General features: G+C 34.8%; 1 protein-coding gene across 13 annotated transcripts in view; it reads left to right on the forward strand.

Annotated features, from left to right (window-relative positions):
- NBEA (neurobeachin) overlaps positions 1 to 22,621 on the forward strand; it is a 708,564-nt gene that overhangs the window by 609,037 nt on the left and 76,906 nt on the right. For 12 of the 13 annotated variants that reach the window (XM_016925167.4, XM_054664886.2, XM_054664889.2 and 9 more), the window contains 2 exons: positions 12,675 to 12,815; positions 22,079 to 22,198. In XM_016925167.4, coding sequence (XP_016780656.1) covers positions 12,675 to 12,815; positions 22,079 to 22,198 — 261 coding nt within the window. Of the gene's footprint in view, positions 1 to 12,674; positions 12,816 to 18,262; positions 18,593 to 22,078; positions 22,199 to 22,621 lie in introns of those variants that run through there. The other variant, XM_054664895.2, reaches the window with a different exon arrangement.

Below are 22,621 nucleotides of genomic sequence, written 5' to 3' on the forward strand. Positions count from 1 at the left end.
AATATTTATTTTCTTTCTTTATACCACCACATTACACAGGCTTCATGAAATTCTGTGTTGTAACAGTTGGGAAACTTTTGAATGAAAGTTTCAGAAAACACAGCTGAAAGTGGCTTGAACAATAGTGAGAATTGGGAGAAAAAGTCAAGAGGTTGTAACTGGAACATGAAAAGAATGTAGGCTTCGCTCAAATATTTGTTTCTCTGTCACATATTGTGCAAATTTAAGATGTTTTCTAAATTCTCTGAACTTGTTTTCTCATCTTTAAAATGAACACAATCATACTTACATAATAGGGTTGTTGAAAGATTTTAACACCGTAAAGTACTTAAGGCACCTAGTATAATGCCTGACACAGAAGTGGCATTCAGTGAGTGGCAGTGACAAAGCAAATTTCCATAATTGTCATTTGAGAGTTCACTATATTTGGTATGATTGACAAAAACCTAGTGAAGGTTATTTGATTCCTCTGATTTATTTTTTATTCTAGTAAGATTAAAAAATAATGCCATTTAATAAAATATTTTTAATTCAATAAATAATTCTGTTTTATCATCTATTTGAGTTATCAAATTATCGAAACTGTAACATCAAAACACTAAGGTTATATTAAATGTTTATTAGAACTTTAGGTGCACATTTATTTAGACTGAAATATTTTATATTTGTAGTATTCTTACTTGTTCTTTGGCCCACTTAATTGAACATTCGAAGAGCACAGGAGCAAAAAAAAAGTTCTTTATCAGTAAGATTTTTTAGACCTCTCATTTGATTAGACATCACAGGTTCAAGTTTTATTTATTATGTGTACAGATTAGGGGCTATGTTTATTGTTTGACATGAGGGTCAACAGATGAAACAATCTGACTTTGACCTATCTTTTCAACACCAACCAACAGTAGGTTTAGAGATCTCCTCCCCACCCCATTTACATAGGTATTCCTTATGGAGATGTAACCTTATGGTGAAATCTGTCTTACAACATGATATATGCTAGGGCTTCAGTTATTTACATATACTCATATGAACTCGACTCTTAAATTACAGTGGTTACATGACTTTGATGTGAAGCACAGTCTCTGCTCATTAAAGTGTAAATAGAATTTTCCTATTTCCCAGTCATGCCCTCTGATAAGTGAAATAGTTTCATCACAAAACCAAGTCCTACTAATATTGACATGAACATAAGACATCACATACACACACCCATTCATCGAGTGGAAAAAATATATTTTGTTAACACAAGAGTTGTTTGACTGACAGATGATGATAAGCATAACCATTTTCCCAAATTATTATGCCACTTAATAAAAGGAAGTGATAATGCCTTGAGGCTTTGAAATGTGATAATGCAAATGGATGCACTGAAGTGTGAATACTCTTCAACCATCCACCCTCAATACTTCCAAATGTCTATCTACCACACAGAAAAGAGTTTATATTGGTAAGGTGGGGAATGCATGACTCAGCAATCTAGAGCAAGTTGGGTTTGTTGTTGTTGTTGTTGTTGTTGTTGTTGTTCTTGTTTTTGAGATGGAGTCTCCCTCTGTCACCCAGGCTGGAGTGCAGTGGCATGATCTTGGCTCACTACAATCTCAACTAGTGCAAGTTTCTGTGGTTATTTTATCTTTCTTTTTCACTGTAAGTTAACAACATCTAAAATGAAATTAATTCCATTTACTTGATCATAATCTACCTAATGCTTAATTTTAAACAACAAAATATGAAGTATGGGCAAAACTACTAGGTGTGTTAGTGGTAGTTAGGATGATACAAAACTAAAAGATAAAAGTGTGAACGTGTAAATTTAATTATATACCATCTGCCAAATAACCCTGCTGCCAAATTTGAAATAACTTGTTTCAATGTATGTTGAATGCTGCCTTAACATATAATCCACACTATGTTGAAAATTGTTTTCATTAGACTTGCTAATGTGGTAGTGCTGAGGGACAAGGTATTGATTGGCAGTGTTTGGATACTGTTTTAAACTCATGAGATATTCATTTATTTAAATTAATACTTTTATTCATTCACTCATTCTTTCATTACACAAGCATTTATTGCCAACCTACTCTGTGCCAGACACTGGAGATACAAAGGCAATAAGACTTAGTTCATACCTTTAAGAAGTTACAGTCATTGTTTACCCAGTGACATATTAAGCTATTCTCCTTCTAATTGAAAAAATGGAAGAACCAAGAAAAGTGCAACTAAAAAGGTAGACTTCACAGACACTGGTAACCAGAAACAGTGAATTGTTTTTGTGTTTGTTTGTTTATATCTCCACTGTTGCTTGTTGGAGACATAATAGGGTGACAGGGAGCTTTATAGATTTATACAGAACTTCCAAAGCAGTCCTAGGCTCTGTTTGCTTATACTAAATGTCTCTTTATCCTCTTTTCTTGTTCCTTCCCACTTAGCCAGCTGAATCACCCTTTCAGAAGAAGAGAGGGAAAAAAATCCTATAGAGCCTGTTTTGCTTTGAAAATTTTAGGCTGTTAAAGAAGAAACTGAAAACAGCAGGAACACTGTTTAGTGTATGCTCTTAGAAGAATCCTACCTATGGAAAGGAAAAGAGAGCCTGCTTTATGCACTTTAATTTCACCAGCCACATGTCACCTCTGTGTCTAAACCACAGCATTATCATGCAAAACTAGGCCAAATTCAGTCTCCTTTAACCTTTCTTTCCAGCTGAAACAGAATATTAAGCAGTTAGAAGTGATCTTGAAACTAATTTGTAGCCCCATCATTATGCTTCTACTTAATACCTGGAAAACTTCTAGAACTAACACATGAAGATTTAAGATGCTCCACTGTTTGTAGGTGAAAGTATTTACTTTTTACTAAGATATATAAAACTAACTTTCTTAGGAACTATCTTGGGATAATGATAATAATAATAGCCAATGTTTTGCATGTGTTTATTATATGCCAGGCATTGTGCTAAGCATCTTACATGGATTTTCTTGCTTTACCCTCACAACACTATGATGAATTGCACTGGTTATATAGATTGCATTTTCTTCCATTCGTTACCTATTATTTCTCCATAATACATAGGTAGGATATTCTTTAAAAAAAAAAAAAAAAAAAAGCTAGTGATTAATTTCTCTTCTAGATGCCCTCTACCTTTTCTAAATGCCCTGGCAGTTTTTATACACTATCAAAAACAAAAAACAAAAAAAACAAACAAACAAACAAAAAAAAAAAACAAAGAAGGAAAGAAAAAGAAAAAAGAAAAACTCTCCCTATTATCCAGTAAGAATGAGTTCTTTTAAAATATCCTGCACAATGCTCAGTCATGTCAGATATGAGCAGAGGAGTCAAAAGAAATGCGGTCAGTGAGCCATTCCACACCTCCAAAGCTTTCGGTCCTATGTGGGACTAGCATTCCTATGAAAGTGCTTAAAGCTGGATGTGGTGGCTCACGTCTGTAATCCTAGCACTTTGGGAGGCAGAGTCAGGAGGATTGCTTGAGGCCAGGAGTTTGAGACCAACCTGAGCAACATAGCCAAACTCTGTCTCTAAAAAAATTAAATTAAAAAAATTAAGTGCTAATAGATTTTTTTTTTTTGAGTTTCACTCTTGTTGCCCAGGCTGAAGTGCAATGGTACAATCTTGGCTCCCTGCAACCTCCGCCTCCCGGGCTCAAGCAATTCTCCTGCCTCAGCCTCCCCAGTAGCTGGGATTAAAGGCGTGCACCACCACGCCTGGCTAATTTTTGTATTTTTAGTAAAGATGGGGTTTCACCATGTGGGCCAGGCTGCTCTCAAACTCCTGATCCACCCGCCTCGGCCTCTCAAAGTGTGGGGATTATCGGCGTGAGCCACCATGCAGCCAAGTGCTAATAGATTTTGCTAATCAAATTGCAACTTTAGATTAAAGATTATCTTTCTTCATAATATACTCAATTCCACCCTATGAAAAACTATAAAAAGAAACACATTTAATTAGTAGAAAAATGTAATCTTAACACTTCTCTTTATTAATGTTTCATGACTTCAGGTTCTGTTCCTTAATAATGTATTTGAAAATTGTGTACTGATTTGCTGAAGTTCATCTGATGACAAAAGGCCATATTAAGCCAATTAACAGTATAAAATTGCAAAGGGAATGTTTAATCCACACTTACGAGAACATAATTTTAACATATTTTAGAGAAACAAATTTTCAAGTCATTTAAAGCATTCTTATTTAGAACAACCCAAAACATAGGAAAGACTTGGATTGATTGGAAAGGTTTTGTTTGTTTTTGTACTCTATTTTAATTGATTTTGACTTTACTATGAAAATTTTTAAGCAAAGAAAAAGTACCAATTCCTAATAACAATACCCATTAACCAATACCTACATGTTATAATTATAGACAGTTTAGCTTTTATTGGTTTACTGAAGTATTTTTAAATAAATTAAATATATCATACTTTACCCCTAAATATTTCAGTGTGAAAAATAGTATTTTCCCATATAATCAGATCACCATGATTATATCTAACAAAACTTACGACAGTTCCTTAATATTATCTAACACTGTGCCTATAATCAAGATTTTCTAATTATCTCCCATGTGTCTTAAAAATTGTTTTGCTTAAGCCAGGATTCAGTCAGCGACCACACAGTACATCTGATTCTTCTGTCTTATCTGTCTAAAGGTTAGAATAGCTCCCAGCCACCCTAACAGCCCCACCTTTTTTCATGATATTGACTCATTTAAGAGAGCATGCCAGTTATCTTATAGAACATAACAATAACAGCCAATATTTTGCATGTATTTATTATATGCCAATGCTAGGCTTCTGAATTTGTCTTTTTGTTCCTCGTGTTATCATTTAACTTGCTGTAACTAGTAAGGTTTTGATGTACGCTGATTTAAATATCAATGAAGGTTGATAATAGAAGTGTTTTGTTTTGTTTTGTTTTGTTTTGTTTTTGAGACGTTATCTCACTTTGTCACCCAGGCTGGAGTGCGGTGGTGCAATCTTGGCTCACTACAACTTCCGCCTCCGAGATTCAGGCAATTCTCCTGCCTCAGCCTCCCAAGTAGCTGAGATTACATGTGCCCACCTCCATGCCTGGATAATTTTTGTATTTTTAGTAGTGATGGGGTTTCATCATGTTGGCCAGGCTGATCTTGACCTCCTGGCCTCAAAGAGATCTACCCACCTTGGTCTCCCAAAGTGCTGGGATTACAGGCATGAGCCACTGCCCTGGCCAATAATAGAAATTTATATTTGGAAATATTTGGTCAATAACACTAGCCAAAATATAAAGTTACTATAGTTAATTTAAATTTATCAAAGTTAAAATGTTCACATGTGAAATATATTTCTGGGTCATATAATTCTAAAAGCCGTCTAAAATTATCTCTATGAGATAAACCAAATTCATGATTAAACAGCAAAAAAAGAGTATACAAGGAAGACTAAAGTCTCCACATTCTCACTGCCCAGAGACAACTGTTGATATACTGTCATATATATTCTTCAAAAAATAAATTATACAAAGTAGAATTACTTGATCAAAACTATATGATTTTTTTAAATGTTACCAATTTTCCCCACAAGAAATTTATACTGATTTATTTGCCAATAGCATTATGAGATATCATGTTTTCCAATACTGAGTATTATAAAACTTAATAATTTTTGACAATCTAGTTAATAAAAATGGTTTTTGTTTGACATTTTAACAATTGTGAGTGTACTTACGACTTTTGATTACATATAATAGAAAGTCAACTTATACTGGCTTTAATTTAAAATAAAAATTTGATTAGCCCATATAACTGAGAAATCCAGGGATGGGTCAGTTCAGGAAAACTGGATCCAAATGCTCACCAGAATTATCAGGATCCACACCTCTGTTACTTTTCTACATTGGCTTCATTCTCAAACAGGCTTCCCTGTGTTACAGTAATGATGTCTTTGTAACCCCGCTAGAAAAAGAGAGCTTTTCCCAGATAGTTGCAGCAAAGTTTCATCCGATCAAGTTGAATTACGTGTCCATTTCTGCTGCAGTCATAGTGCCAATGTGGATAAAATATTATGATTGACAGGTCTAGATCCCATGCCCACCCAGGGAGTCAGGTAGTGAGGTCAGCTCACCTGCACCAGGTAGACCAAGAGTGGGGAAGGAATGGTTCACAAAGGAAGAAGGCATAATGAATGCTAAACAGAAAAAAAGAATATATATCCATTACATTGTAGGAACTGGTACTATTTTTTCTTATATATATTGGAAATTGGCATTTATTATTCTGTGAATTGCCTATTCATCATATCATTTCCTCATTTATTTAATTAGATTGTTCATTAGCTTCTTATTGATTTGTAAGAGCACATTTTTAAGGAAACTAGCTCTTATGTGCTATGAATATTTTTCACTTTGTTATGTCTTTCAATTTTTGCATAAAACTTTTTCTGAAATTTCCACATGGAAATTTTATATAATATTATATAATTGGGTCAGTCAGTCTTCATTCATTTAGCATTTATTGCTCGCTTAAAAAGGTTCAGGTACTGTAGGTGTGAGAATAAAGAGATGAATAAAAGACAGGGAGTTTCTTCGAAGGGCTACACTACTGGGTTAAAAAGATGAGAAAGTTGCCTATTACCAGATGGTGTCATGTAAGGCTTTACAGATGCAATTTGAAAAACCTCCAAAATAATGAGTTGAAGTTCCTTAGATAAAAAGGGAGCCCGGGAATTTACTTGAGCACAGAAGTGTCTGTAGGTATGATTTCTATGTTGTCATAACAGAATTTTCAGAATGATGACAGGTAGTTCATGACTAAAAAACAAAAAAGGTAAGAACTCTCAAAGCCTCTTCTAAGGATTTTCAAGCCCTTGATTACAAAAGATAACACGATAACTTAGATATGTTAGCAGTTCAATGTCTTAAAAGTATTGAGATAACTAAAAGCTATCGTTAGAAGCCAGACAAATGAGTCAAATGTACCCAGCTTCAAGCTGTATCTAGCACAGAGCTGCAGCTGGTTCTGTAAAACGCCTAGCCACTGACTAGCAACGTGATCTTCATTTGACTTTTCTTCAGTGTACTCATTTGTAAGAGATTTGGTCAAGTTGACCTGAATGTTTCCTTCCATTTCTGTGGATCTATGAGGAATGAGGAATTAAGTAGGAAATTATGAAAGAAAAAAGTCACATCAAGGGCCGGGCATACTGGCTTATACCTGTAATACCAGCACTTTGGGAGGCCAAGGCAGAAGGATCACTTGAGGACAGGAGTTCGAGACCAGCCTGGGTAGCATAGTGAGATTCCATATCTATTGAAAAATAAAGTCACATTAAGATCAGAATTTCATATTTAGCAATGAAAAAGCAGTGCAGTAGTGTGGAATGTGGAGACCCAGGTACCTGTTTCCTCCTCATGAAATTAGGTTCGTATTGAATGCCTTGCTGACCTCAGATACTTATGAAAATCAGTCTAGAAAATGGATGTGAAGACAATATGTTATACAAATATATAGTATCATCAGCAGTTGTAATAGCAGTAGTGAACTCTTGAACATTTTATGTGTGCAGGTTTGAGTATTCCTTATCCATAATGCTGGGGACCAGAAGTGTTTCAGACTTCAGATTGTTTCAGATTTCAGAATATTTGCATATACACAATGAGATAGCTTGGGAACAGATCCAAGCCTAAACAAAAAATTATTTCATTTCATATACACCGTATTCCATATAGCCTACAGGTCATCTTATACGGTTTTTTTTTTAACAATTTTGTACATGAAATAAAGTTTGTGTTAAGTACATATGTGTGGAATTTTCCACTTATGGTGTCATGTTGGCATGCTAAAGGTTTTGGAATTTGGAGCATTCCAGATGTCAAATTTTTGGATTAGGGATGCTCAACCTATGTAACAGTAGAATCCTAGTACCATGAACATCATTACCATTTTCAGTTTTTTATGATATATTAGAATTCAGTGTTATTGACATTGCTTTAACTAGGCCTCTGATTTGTCCTTGACAAACTTTTTTTTCTTGAAAATTATAATGTAGTTTGATGACATTGACCATTCATCAGATCAATCCACATTTATTTATTTGTATTTCTTTAAATCAATAACTCTGTGCTCAGACTTTTATATTCTCTAAAAGTTCTTCTGATGTCTCATATAATACCATTTATCCAATATGTTTTATTTATATAATTTTTGCGGTCATTTTTACTTACTAAATTTATATATTTTATACCTGTCCTAAGAAAAGGACTTGGTACAATGTGCAGGTTTTAAAAGATAGAAAAATATTGGTAAATCAAGGCTAAGATGACAGAAAGAGGAAACAGCAAAATGAAACTGAAGAAAAAGTTAGCATGCAGAAATACACATCAAATACATACCAGAATGTTTCAAGGTACAATCTAAGGTATTGCATCTAAACAGTTGTTTTAAAAACAAAAGAAGTATGTATTTCCCATTAAAAATTTTAAAAAATAAACACTAGAATAAACACATTTAAACAATTATATTTACTATAGTATTTATCAGAGCCTTAAGATCACGTAAATCCCCACAAACATCTGGTAGGATTTTTGTTTCATGTAATAAAGTCACAAAGGTTTTTATTTTTAGGAAAACCAAGCTTTTTGTGGCACTGAAGTTTGAGACAGATTTCTCTCTTTGGTCTTCAAAACAGGGAAATTGAGTGATAAGAGTAGAGAAAATTCTCAGCATTATTTCTTCACTAACTACAGTAGTGTTTCATGTGAACATCCTAATGCTACACATGTAATTTCCCATAGATTTTATAAGGAATGTGAATTTTTTTACATTAGTCACTTCTTTGATTCTTCAATATTGGAAACAGTGCCTTTTTGCAAGCTATGTAGGCTTTTTAGCAGTTTTAAAAACTGAATTATAATAATAAAGTTTTATAGGGATAGAAATTTTACTTTTCATTTTTGCATTTTTTGCACCATTTTTTCCTATTTGTTAAAGTGTTCACCTATAACATAAAAGCTAAAAAAGACAAAACAGCAATAAATCTAAAAACAGGCTTTAAACTTTCAGTTAAACTTTTGTATATGTAACACTTAAAAAGTGCAGAAGTCGCTGTATCCAAATGCCCACCGTTTGACAGAAAAGGACACTATTTATTGATGTAGTAACTATAATGAAAATTGAAAAATATTGCAAAGTAAATTTATAAATTTTATTAAGTGTAGCCTTACCTTTTGACCAGAATTCTTACCATATTCATCTGCCAAAATCAGATGATATTGACATTGCAGTATTTGCTAAAATTTTTGAAGTATAGCAAACTTACAACCTTGTCAGTATGTAGGTAAGTAGGTAATTGATTGATAGATGGATAAATATGATATGATAGGTATCTATTAGGATCTCTTAAGCAAATGTCATCTATGACAAAATTCTTATTTTCCCAAACATTTGGAAGCTTTTTGCTTTCTAATTATTTATTGCTGTTTGACTCTTAGAAGCAAAATGATAGAAAAATATTAAGTACAAAGCAAATCACTTGCATTATGTTTCATAAAAGTAATTTCTAACCTTATTAGGTAAAAATTCAAAATTAGAAATACATTTTAAGAAGTTACTAATGGAGGCATATACAGACTTTAATACTGTGCAGCTGTTTCCTACAAAGCATTACTCTGTAAAACACTGCAATGACATGACTTTGATGAAACTTGTGTAAAATAAAAAATATAAGTATTTACTTTTCCTTTTCCAGAAGTGTAAGAGAAGATTGGAAAAGATTAGAGGAAGAGACATGCTCCTTTTTAAAGAATGTTTTGTGAGATTTTACAGGACAAACAGTATCAGATAAGATCAAACCTTAGGGATTGCACAGACATTTTATGCATGTGAGAGGTCTATTAGCATATTCACGACAGAACAAAGTATTAAACATTTTCAGTGCTTTGAAAAATATACTCAGTAATGGGATGGCTGGGTCAAATGGTATTTCCAGTTCTAGATCCCTGAGGAATCGCCACACTGACTTCCACAATGGTTGAACTAGTTTACAGTCCCACCAACAGTGTAAAAGTGTTCCTATTTCTCCACATCCTCTCCAGCACCTGTTGTTTCCTGACTTTTTAATGATTGCCATTCTAACTGGTGTGAGATGGTATCTCATTGCGGTTTTGATTTGCATTTCTCTGATGGCCAGTGATGATGAGCATTTTTTCATGTGGTTTTTGGCTGCATAAATGTCTTCTTTTGAGAAGTGTCTGTTCATGTCCTTCGCCCACTTTTTGATGGTGTTGTTTGTTTTTTTCTTGTAAATTTGTTTAAGTTCATTGTAGATTCTGGATATTAGCCCTTTGTCAGATGAGTAGGTTGCAGAGCCATAAAAAATGATGAGTTCATGTCCTTTATAGGGACATGGATGAAATTGGAAACCATCATTCTCAGTAAACTATCGCAAGAACAAAAAACCGAACACCGCATATTCTCACTCATAGGTGGGAATTGAACAATGAGAACACATGGACACAGGAAGGGGAACATCACACTCTGGGGACTGTTGTGGGGTGGGGGGAGGGGGGAGGGATAGCATCGGGAGATATACCTAATGCTAGATGACGAGTTAGTGGGTGCAGCGCACCAGCACGGCACATGTGTACATATGTAACTAACCTGCACAATGTGCACATGTACCCTAAAACTTAAAGTATAATTAAAAAAAAAAAAAGAAAAATATACTGAGTTAGAAAAACATATCTGAACATCTAGTAAAGTATAAAATATGTGGGTAATTTTAAATGAAAAACTCATTACTTTCGGCCAGGCACGGTGGCTCACGCCTCTTATCCCAGCACTTTGGGAGGCCCAGGTGGGCGGATCATGAGGTCAGGAGATTGAGACCATCCTGGATAACACAGTGAAACCCCATCTCTACTAAAAATACAAAAAATTAGCTGGGCATGGTGGCGGGCGCCTGTAGTCCCAGCTACTCGGGAGGCTGAGGCAGGAGAATGGCGTGAACCCAGGAGGCGGAGCTTGCAGCGAGCCCAGATCGCGCCACTGCACTCCAGCCTAGGCAACAGTGCGAGACTCCATCTCAAAAAAATAAACAAATAAATAAAATAAAAAAATAAAAAACTCATTACTTCAATTCCATAACAGACCTTACATTCATTTCACTTTATAGCAATTACTTTTACCAATAATGTAATTATGTTGTTTTAAATATTAAGATTTTATGTAATGTTTAACAAAATTACATTGCCTTTTTTACATCTATCTAAAGAGATTTGAGAGATAATGAAATTTAACACAATAAAATTTAAACCTTAGAACTTTTTTAAAAATCTAAATTTTTATACTATCATACTTTGTTTTACAAAATGAGGACAAAAAAGTTTAGGAACCTTAAAATATCAACACTTTTGTGCGTGAAAAATACAGCTTTTATATAAATTGTTGAGTCTTTGTTAATCATAATTAAAGTTAACAAAAAATGAACATAATTTACAAATAATTTAAATATTCAGGATAAGCACCCTTGCAAATAAGAGTTTATTATGGAAATTCTAACAGACTTTTTACTGCTGATGACCTCATTGTGTTCTTTGAATTAGTCTCCTGAGGCCAAAAGAAAAGGCTCATAACAATTTATAAATGAATCTTCCTCTCTTGTGTAACATTATGTGTCCCTTTGAAACACTAATTTTCTACTACTTCTCTTGTTAAAATTAAGCCTTCGAGGGATCTTCATAGTTAATTATAAATATTAAATTTTGAAATAAAGTAGACATTGTACTTAGTACTCTTGTTTTCTCTATAAACATACTTAATTTATAGTATGCAACTTAAATCAAAATAATGTGCTTATTTGATACCATAAGCACGGACTCTATACCATTAATCCAAAATCAGACAAAAACTGAAGCTAAGGCAGTTTGCTATTTGAAATCATGAAGATGGTGTGCTGGAAATTCCTAATGATTAGATGTGCTAAAATTTTGAGACTGTGATGCAATTAAGCCCATGCTTTTTGAAGAAATCAGTATAGGGATTAGCATCATAATCAGTAAATAGGGTGGTGGTACTGATAGGAGAGGTCTTAGTGGCCTCAGCAAAATGCTTTCCAAGGAATCTGAATTTCCTGGATTATTCCATCACCCTTAGGTGTGTAGTTTAACAATAAAAAGGATAGTTGTTCCATCTATATACTAACAGAATGAGACTAACATTCTATCAGGCTTCCATATGGAGGGTTGTCTTTCACACTCTGGGTAACTGGCTGTTAAGACAAGGTTTTCACTAATATGGTTGTCAAATGGTCAATCTCTTCACCTTCCCTCCATTGGGTTTCCTGTATTCCAAGCTAAATTTTCATTATGTAGCTTATTAAGTAGAAGGAAAATAACAAAACTGTTGGTGTGGCCTTAACAGTTTAAACTAGATCACCTCTGATAATCTAGTTAACAAAAACTTGGTAAAGTCTAGAAACTTTGTACTATGAATTATCCTCTCGGGCAGTTTATAACAAGCGTAATGATTTGTAATTAATATCAAAATCCAGTATGGTTAAAAATGTAATACAAAATAATGTATTTATGCTGTATGGCTAAAATGAATTAACAGTGAAATACTGAAAGTATAAAGATTTATTATCTAGGATATCTAATATGACTGTATTAAACAAAATATTTTTTTCTTTTAATAGCCAATTGGTGCTTTGAACCCCAAGAGAGCTGTGTTTTATGCAGAGCGTTATGAGACATGGGAAGATGATCAAAGCCCACCCTACCATTATAATACCCATTATTCAACAGCAACATCTACTTTATCCTGGCTTGTTCGAATTGTGAGTATCTTCATTGAGTTAGCTTGCCTTTGGTACCTTAAAATTTTAACATAAGTAAATTAAATAAAAATCAAATCAGTTGTAATTTGATTAACAAAGATTAGAGACGAGTGAAGTAGAAATTAAAGCTTCCAAAGTAGCAAAATACGAATTTTTTTTAATGAGTTGTCTCATTTGCAAAATTGGATTAGGAAGATAGTTATCTGTTGCTAGGTATTATGAGCTTAAACCAAACCAGTTGTCCAGTTATAAAGGAGCTAAAATTGAGTACATACCTTTTTTTTTTTTTCAGTGAGAGGGTCTCTTACTCTGCCACTGAGGCTAGAGTTGCAGTAGCACTATCATAGCTCACAGCAGCCTTGAACCCCTGGGCTCAAAGGATCTTCCTGCCTCAGCCTCCCGAGTAACTAGAACTACAGGCATGTAACACCTTGCGCATCTATTATTTTTTTATTTCTATTCTTTTTTTTTTTTTTTGAGACAGAGTCTCGCTCTGTTGCCCAGGCTGGAGTGCAATGGCATGACCTCGGCTTACTGCAATCTCCACCTCCCAGGTTCAAGTGATTCTCCTCTCTCAGCCTCCAGAGTAGTTGGGATTACAGATGCTCACCACCACGCCCAGCTAATTTTTGTATTTTTAGTAGAGACAGGGTTTCACCATGTTGGCCAGGCTGGTCTTGAACTCCTGACCTCAGGTGATCCACCTGTCTTGGCCTCCCAAAGTACTGGGATTACAGGCGTGAGCCACCACGCCCGGCCCAGCTATTATTTTTAAACATGGGATCTCACTTTGTTCCCCACGCTGGTCTCTCACTTTTGTTCTCCTGGGCTCAAGTGATCCTCCCGCCTTACCTCCCTAAGCACTGGGATTACAGGTGTGAGCCACCACACCTAGCCCTGGAGTGCATTCTTAATACCCACTGCCTCCTTTCTCACAAATGAGGCACACTGGCACTTGCTCTCCCCAACTCCCTCATTCTTGCTTCTTGGGCAGCATGTTTTAAAACCAGTTTCCAAATGTTTTGAAAACCTCTTTCTGTTACTTTTCTCTTTCTACTAAGACATAAATATATTTAAGTCTCACTGATCTTAAAAAAAAAAAAAAAGCCTCCTGCCAGCCTCCGCCCACTCTGAAGTTCTTTCCCATCTCTCTCCCTGCATAGTTAGATTCCTGAAAGCACAACCTCTGCTGTCCTGCAGTGCACTGTGGTACCTGTTGCCTCTACTTTATCACCTCCCATTCAGTCTTTAGCCTGGTTGATTTCAGTTCCACATCCATCACTTTACTGAACTGTTTTTGGGGAGGTCACATATTATGCAGATAGAGCATCCCATTTTTTACCTATCATGTCTCTTGAAGCATTTCACGCCATTGCTAATCTTCTCTCCTTGAAATTTTCTTTCAAGTTCCTTTTACAATATCCTCTCCTGGTTTGCCTCCTGTCATCCTAACTGTTCTGCTCAGTCTCCTGTTCAGATTCCTTTTCCTTAATGTTCCTCTTCCACAGGATTTTTCTTTATATTTCAGCTGAGCTATGTCATTCAGTTACAACCTAGTGATTTCCAGCTTCTCTCTTCTTTGCAAACATTTCTCATGGGTTCCTGACCCATATTTCCAAGTGCCTACTAGATATTTCTACCTGAACATCTCACAGTACCATAAGCAGCATTTCAGTAAATGAACTCCTCGTCTCCCTCATGAACCTGCTGTGGTTAAATGCCATGATTATTCACTCAGCTGCCCAATCTAGAAATTGGGAAGCTTTTTCCTGGATATTTTCTCTGTCTTTCCAACCTCTTACATCCAGTCAGACATCCACAGATTCTACCAACTAAATATCTCTATCTCCTTTTCTGTATACTGTGGCACTTTCTTTAATTTAGATTCCCATTCTCTCTCGCCTAGAGTATTGCCAAAGCTCTTAACAAACCTCTTTTCCTTTATTCTTGCCTTCTCCATTCTGGTCTAGATAGGAGCACTATAAGTGACTGAGGAGTATTGTAGAATGCTAAATTAAATCTCTTAATCAATAATTTTTCCCCTTATTAAGATATACCTCAGACCACTCTATTGTATGGGGCTGATGTGTCCAAGAAACACATTGGTAAAGGAGAGTATATGAAACTGCATCTCCTGTCTTCGAAAATATTTTTTCCCTTCACCTAAATGACAGCTCTAGTTTGTAGGTCTTCCTTAGGCATTCTCTCCATTATGGGGAAAAAATTAACTTTCTACAGAAATTTAGTATGAATACATTTTAAGTAACTTGGAAACCACTGATAGGTGACAAACTACAATTATTTTTGTTAAGAAAAATGTTGTCAGAATTCTGGTTCTGTTTGAGCACAGATTTTATCCCTTTCATAATTCTACACCAGCATAAGAAGTTAAGGAAGTCTGGACGAACTAGTCTTTTGAGAAAACAAACCCAAATCTTACTTTTAAAAATAAACTCTGTAATGATAAACTAAAGGAAAAGACATAAAACTATTTTTAGACCAAAGTTATTAAATCAGTCTAGTTTATCCAAACATTCACCTTAATTCTGTGAACTTGGATTCTTTTATAAAAAATGTTTCTGAGTTAGAAGTTTCTTGAGAAATACTTTTTAAATCCGGCACTTTTAAAGTATAGATGTTCTCTTCTTTATTTTCTGTTAATTTTGAGAATATTAGATTTATGTCATTGCCTATTTATCTCTATAAAGCAATCAGAACAGAGCATCTTTAGTTTCTGGGTGATAATAATAATTCCAGAAGTAGGAAAATACTTCACACTCACAAGAGGCAAATGCTTTTCAAATTCCAGATGCATGGACACATAAAGAGCTTATAACTTCCAACCTGCAGTTTCAGCCACAAGTCAAAACTAAACAAAGTCACGAAAATTTACCAGTCAAGATCTCAAAAGAGCTGGCTTTCTTTATAATAGATATAAAATATGCTCTTAATTGATTTGAACTCACAAATAGTCAGACAAGAATACAAAAAAACTGATTAATTGGATTCACTGATCACCAAATGATCAGACCATAAAACCAAAACTACATTCTCAATCATTACTGCCACCAGTGGAAAATTACCTATTAGCTGTGCGGAAACCAGAAACAAACAAAAAAATCGGTAGAAGGAGTAAATTTTAAAACCTAGAAAAAAAAAGTCACTGAAGTTCAAATTCTGTTTGCTGCCTAGGGTCCACCCTGGAAGCTAAGAAAAGATGTACCTGGACTTAAGTAGCCCATGAGATATATTTCTTAAGCTACACAGTCAATTTGAGTTCATCAGGTTAGTCCACATGGAACTCTCAAGGGGACCACCAAAACTGTTAGCAAAGGAAATTTTTGGAAAACACTGAAACTAGAGATTTTCACCCTGGGAGGCCTTTTCATACCACCTCAGGTCCCGTCAATGACAATCATTGCCTTAGTGAGCCACCACCATGGAAGGAGCAGGACACCTCTTGCAGGTACTTTGGGGATGAGGAAAAAGGTCAGGAGTCCTTCCTGAGAAAATGTTATCAACTGGGTTGTTTGGAGAATTAAATGAGAGTATATATGTATTTTGAAATACATAAAGTGGTGTTCACTGTTTTTTTACCTAATCAAGTTAGTCTGAAGCCAGATTTACAAGACTTCTTCAAGTGTGACTCCATAAGAATACTTGTTATGAACAGCCTAAGTTAACCTCATCTATCCCTAATCAGCTAAACACTTTCTCAAATCATAACTCAGAATTTCTCCTTAAGTAGATTTATTATTCCAGCAAAATGGAATTCAAACTTGAATCTATGCAAGGGTATGCCAGAATATTCTGCACGTTTATCCTACACATGCCCTTGTCTATAGCAGTGCTGCACAACAGAAATATAATGTAAACTACCATGTGACTTAAAATTTCTAGTAGCCACATTTATAAGTAAAAAAAGAAACAGGTAAAATTAATTTTAATAAATATATTTGTTAATCTACTATTTCCAAAATGTTATCGTTTAAACATGTAACCAATATAAAAATGTAAAATAAGGCATTTTACATTTTACATTTTTGGAGGGAGGGTACTGAGTCTTTGAAATTCAGAGTGTATTTTATATTTACAGTGCATCTCAATTTGAACTAGCCACACTTCAAGTGCTCAATAGTGACATGTGGCTAGTGGCTACGGTTTTGGACAGATCTATAAAACTGCTTTTTTGGGGACTCAGCCCAAATATCTTATGTCACTTGGTTATAAATAAAAGTATCAGTCTAATGGTTTACTAAGTATTTATCCTAATGGTCCAGGGAATTGTAATGTCCTCACTCCCATTCCAAGGAGTTTATGAAATAGAAAATGCATTAAAATTTGGGTCACTAAGAATTTGTTCACAAAAATAAAATACACATTAAAATAAGTGTCTGTCCTTTACCTTAGACCTTTTAGACCTAGTCATTAAACTTGTTATTTGTTTCAATGTACTTAGTATAACAACAATAATAATTGCTTTAAAATGCTAATTAACTACATACTTCATTACTTTAAATTAAAAATATTATTTTAAACAAACTACCAGTGAAATCACTTGTCTACAATATGAGGCCCTGAAAAGACTGTTTTCCTGACAGCTGCCATTGGGCAAATCATGAATAAACTTATAGCAGTGTTTGGAGTTTCTTCAGATATTAATATTAAAAGACACATTTTACTTGGAATGTTTTTACTTTACATCTTACCCTAGACATATAACATGTATACAGAAGTAATTAAATCTTTTTCCCTGGCTTGCTGACCACTCAGTAACTCCTTCACCTTCCAAATTCAGTATATTCAACCCTCCTATTCAAAACTCATTTGTCAAACATTTCATAATTTCCAAGGAAGTGATGTTTAGAATTTGACACTTTCTGTGTAAATTATGGCTTGTTTTGAAAGCTTACCCTAAAGCCTCTTTAAACCATAATGTGTCTTTAAAAGTATGTATGTATAGTAGAAACATTTTTGCAAGTGTTGTAACTAAAACCAAAAGATAGTGCTACTGAATAAAATATTGTTGTTTATCTTGAATACTGAGGCATTAAGGACAATGCACATTTACTCAGAGGAAGATGAGAAATACTTAACCAAGAGCCTAGTGCATGGTAGGTACATAGGTTAATTAGTGAAAACTTTTGGAAGATTCCAAAAGATACTTCTTGGTTCTTGGAAGAGAAATAGGAGAAAATAAACTTCTGGAATTAGACAAAGGCCATTAGAAATAATGGTTCCTCCATTTGTTAGAATGTGACCTTGAATTTTCTCAGATATAAAAGGGGAATAATTACACCTACTCTGAAGGGCGATAGTAGGGATTCAGTTAACTTAGATGATACAGAGCCTGGCACAGAAAAATGCTTTGTAGCTGTTATTTCCCTTCCCTTTGTATTTTATTATGCTTCCAATCACTTCAAATATACATCATTTCTTTCCTGTAGTTATGTCCCAGGCACTACCTATTACCCATAAACAAGATTTGTTTTGGCTTTTAAATGGAATGAAGAGAAGGAAAAGAAGAACAGAACGGAACTACAAGAAGCGAAGGATGTAAAAGATTATTATGAGATAACTAAGCAAAAATCATGTAAGACAGAAGAATGAAGAAGTTGAGTAAAGAGAAGAGGCAACAGGGAAACGGCATTAGATGCCCACGATGGAATTAGTTGATCTGTAATCATCCAAAAGCAAGAAAGGCTGTTAGTGTCTTCAGAGGGGACTAAGGGGTATGATAGAATACAGAAGGACAGGTACTTTCCAGTGCAGGCAAGGTGAGTTTTCCATCACTGAAAAAGGGTTGGAAGATATGAAATGATGTTGGAGTGGATGTAATTAGGAGAAGAAAGTCTGCCATTGGCCATTTATATTGCAGGACCTAACCTGAACTTTTTAAAGACTAACGAGTTCCAGAATTGTAATTTCTGAAATTACCGTTTAATATGTATTCATTTATACATCTTATCTCCCATGCCTAAAACTTTTCTAACATAATGGTGTAATGTCCAATCTGTTGATGTACACATGGAAAATGCCCCAATTGACAGGTGATAGGCAAATAAATATAAAAGTTATTTAAGGTTAATATAGCACCTAATCCTCTATGTTAGTCAGACATGAGTCAAATGAAAAAGAAAGGCTCTGCATTGTGCCTTGAAGGTAAAAGGGAAACACATGGAAAAAAGCAATCTCCACAGTAATCAGAGCTTGAAAGATCAATACTTACTTATAAACAAATAGGTTATCAATTTCTATTAGTACTCTACCACTGTAGCAACTGGAGGCCTTCAGGTATAATGAGAATATATGTCAGTAATATAATATGTGACCTTAAGACAGTTGTTAATCAGATCTTTTTAAAAGCTATTTAAAACACTGAAATGTGGAATTCAATATTCTCTGCTTTTAGGTGCCACCAGATTCATTCATAACTTTGTTACCGGAAATAAATATAATTCTTTAATTTCAGATTTCTTTTCACTAAGCCCATCTGTGCTATTCTTGGCATGTCTTTGTTAAGAGTTGAAAACTAGACAGGATTTTGTAATTTAGGTTGAGGTGGAGATCAGCTTTTAGCGGCTGATGATAAGAAGTACGGCTTTGCATGTATAAATGGGTTTTCACTCACATCTGTTTAATAGGTTAAAAAACCTAGAGACAAGCCTGATCCCTCTAAAGTAATCTCTGCCCACTACCTACAGTGAAAATTAAATGCCTTACATCAGCATCCTGCAATAATAAAGTGGGTTCTGAAGATAAAACTTTTTGGTCAAACCTACTAGTAGTTAAGAACTGAAAAGAAAACCCGTATCTTACTCTCACCCACCATACTCCCATCTCCCAACAATACCTTGTATGTTTAGGTGTATTTAACACACATTTGTTAAACATTGTTAGCCATGTGCTGTGCTTGGGGCTGGGGATAGAGAGATAAATAAGGCCTTAGGAACTGGCAGTCTGGTGGGAAGTCCAACAGTGAATACTTGGTACAGTGCATAAAGCTGGTAGTCATTTTCATAACTCTGTGTCAGGTAAGATACATCAAGCTTTCTCTATGTTATTTCATTTAATCTTATTTAATCCTATAATTCCCCCAAGGTATTGTCATTCCCAGTTTACATAGATGAAGGAATGGAGACAGTTACTTGACACAGTTACTTGAGGTTAAGTAAGCTTGCCCAAGATAGAGAGATAGTTCCACCAAGATTCAAACTTAAATCTGTCATATTTCATTCAGTTTACCATTGCTGCATCTAGAATTTTTATATCCCCATTTTATTTAATATAATTTAGTGATAGATATGTTATTTTCACTACCTTATTTTTAATAGTGAATTAAACATCTAAAAAGCAAATAAATTAGTGAAAGACATGTCATATAATTTTTTTCTAACTTAATTTCACTAACATTTATTTATTTCTCATATCACTTAAAATCCTAAACAGCAATATGGACTTCTTGGATGCATATCTGATTTTCAGGTGAATCGGTACTGTCCCCCTTACTTGTATATTGTTTTTTCATTGTTGATCTTATCTCTTTCATCACCCTTTTCTCTCATCCAACACTGAACATGAAATAGTGGCAACATATTACAAGTTTACAAAATTGATGACATCTGGCCATACTAAATTTCAGGGAGATATTGAGGAAGATCAGTATTTGTTGCTTTTACCCCAACAGCCAGCCCTTAAGGTTAGTGGCAAGAAGAGGAGTTTAAGGGGGCAAAGTATGTCCCCTTTGTACATACATACAAAGGAATTGTAAAGCATACAAAGTAATGAACAGAGATTACATATTAAAGAAAGAGGACTAAAATATTTTGGAAAATGTCATGTAGGTTTCTTAGCATTAGTGAACCTGGGAATGACATGTCATTCGTCCTAGACTTGAGAGAGAAGAATTAAAGCAGGGAAAGGGAAATATGTATCTATCTTTGCTATAATTGTAGTTAAGAAATCCTTAGCAGGAATGAATGTTATTTAATCCTTTTAAACTTGGAAGCAAATTTAATGACATCAAAAACGTAAGAACAACCTAAGAACTCCCAGTGTGAGAACTCCCAACTTAAGAATTACAGATAAAGCATTAAAATTAAATGCATTAGGACATTGCAATAAAGTTATTCCTAGGTTTTCTGCTATAGGAACATGTACTGGATGGCAGACACTATGTTATCCAAAGACAATAGTCACAGAATACAAAAAGGTCTAGTTTATCTACTGTCATTTGTACTTACTTTATTCTTCGTTCAACAGATTATATATTGAGCAACTTCTGCATACCAGGAGTTACTAAGTGTTGGAGATAAAACAATGAATAAGGTAGATACGGAACCTACTCATAGTGGGGAATATAGACAGATTAACAATCAATTAAAACCAGTGTGATAAATGTTTCAGTGCTGTTTGAGGAAACACAGATTGCTATTTGAGCATACTGGAGAGCCGTGGTAGCGCAAGGAAAGTTTTTCAGGAGAAAATGACATCATGGCTGAGTCTTAAAGGATAAAAAGAACTTGGTCAGAATAGTGAAATAAATGGGTAAGTTTATACCCGGCCTAGGGAACATCACATACAAAGGACAAGAGGTGAGAGTAGTGTGGCAAGATTTTAGAATGTGAAGAGGGGAATGGTGAGAGATAAGAGTTAAGCAGGTTCCAGATCATTCAGACTCTTGTAAAACAAATTAGGTAGTTTAGACTCTCTCCTAATCACTCCCAAGAGCTATTGATGGTTTTTAAGCAGGGATTTGCATTTTAAAAACATTATCAGACCATAAGGTAGTACTAATACTTTCGTAGTCTTTCACAGGTAATCTAAGATGGACATTCTCTACCTAATTCCACACTGCAGTGATCAGTATCAGAGTGATTTTTGTGATCAGTATCAGAGTGATTTTTCTTATTGCAATGTTAGTGTATATACAGCCTTAATTATTCGAAAGAAAAATCCAACTTATGAATTGTCATTAATGCAAAATTATTTATCAGAAAATCGTAGAGCACTGGAACCCCATCATTTCACAGATGAGAAGACCAGAAGCAAAATGACCTGCCAGAGTTGCAGACTGACAACTGCTGCCTTGGCCTAGTCAAGCCCAGACAGGCATCTCCTACTGCCTTAATTTGGGGGCATCTTTCTAGGACCCTGATCTGCCTCCACATCTTGAAGGATTTTCAAGATAGCCGTGTTTCACAAAGGAACGAGGGCAGCTGTGTTTAGAGTGGTCAAATTTCTGATTCTGTTTTTTTGCTTAGGAACCTTTCACAACCTTCTTCCTCAATGCAAATGATGGAAAATTTGATCATCCAGATCGAACCTTCTCATCCGTTGCAAGGTCTTGGAGAACTAGTCAGAGAGATACTTCTGATGTAAAGGTAGGCTCTTTTATTTGTTGATATTCATTAAATTTCAAAATATGTGGAAATTTTGATTTTTTTAAGTGGGTATGTATAAGACATTTTATATTGCAGCTTTGTTCCATCATATTAAAATTATATGGTACATCTAACCTTAAAGGAAATAATTTTGAACATTATAGAAAATAACTGAAAATTCTTTCATATTACCCAGTGGAGGTGTTTTCGTTATTTCAAAAAATTCCTACCTAATTTAGATCGAATAATCAGGAGATGTGAAAAGCCTATAAAATGCCTTTCCTGCTGTTAACTCAATATTTGGTCCATTCCATAAAACACAGCAGGAATTGGATTTGACCTTAATGTGTCATATTGTTATAGCTTGCCTGGCTTGGGGTTTGCGTAGCCTGGGGCAATTAATAAAGCATTAATGACAAGACC

Source organism: Pan troglodytes, chromosome 14, assembly GCF_028858775.2.
Source record: "Pan troglodytes isolate AG18354 chromosome 14, NHGRI_mPanTro3-v2.0_pri, whole genome shotgun sequence".
Classification (NCBI taxonomy): Eukaryota; Metazoa; Chordata; class Mammalia; order Primates; family Hominidae; genus Pan; species Pan troglodytes.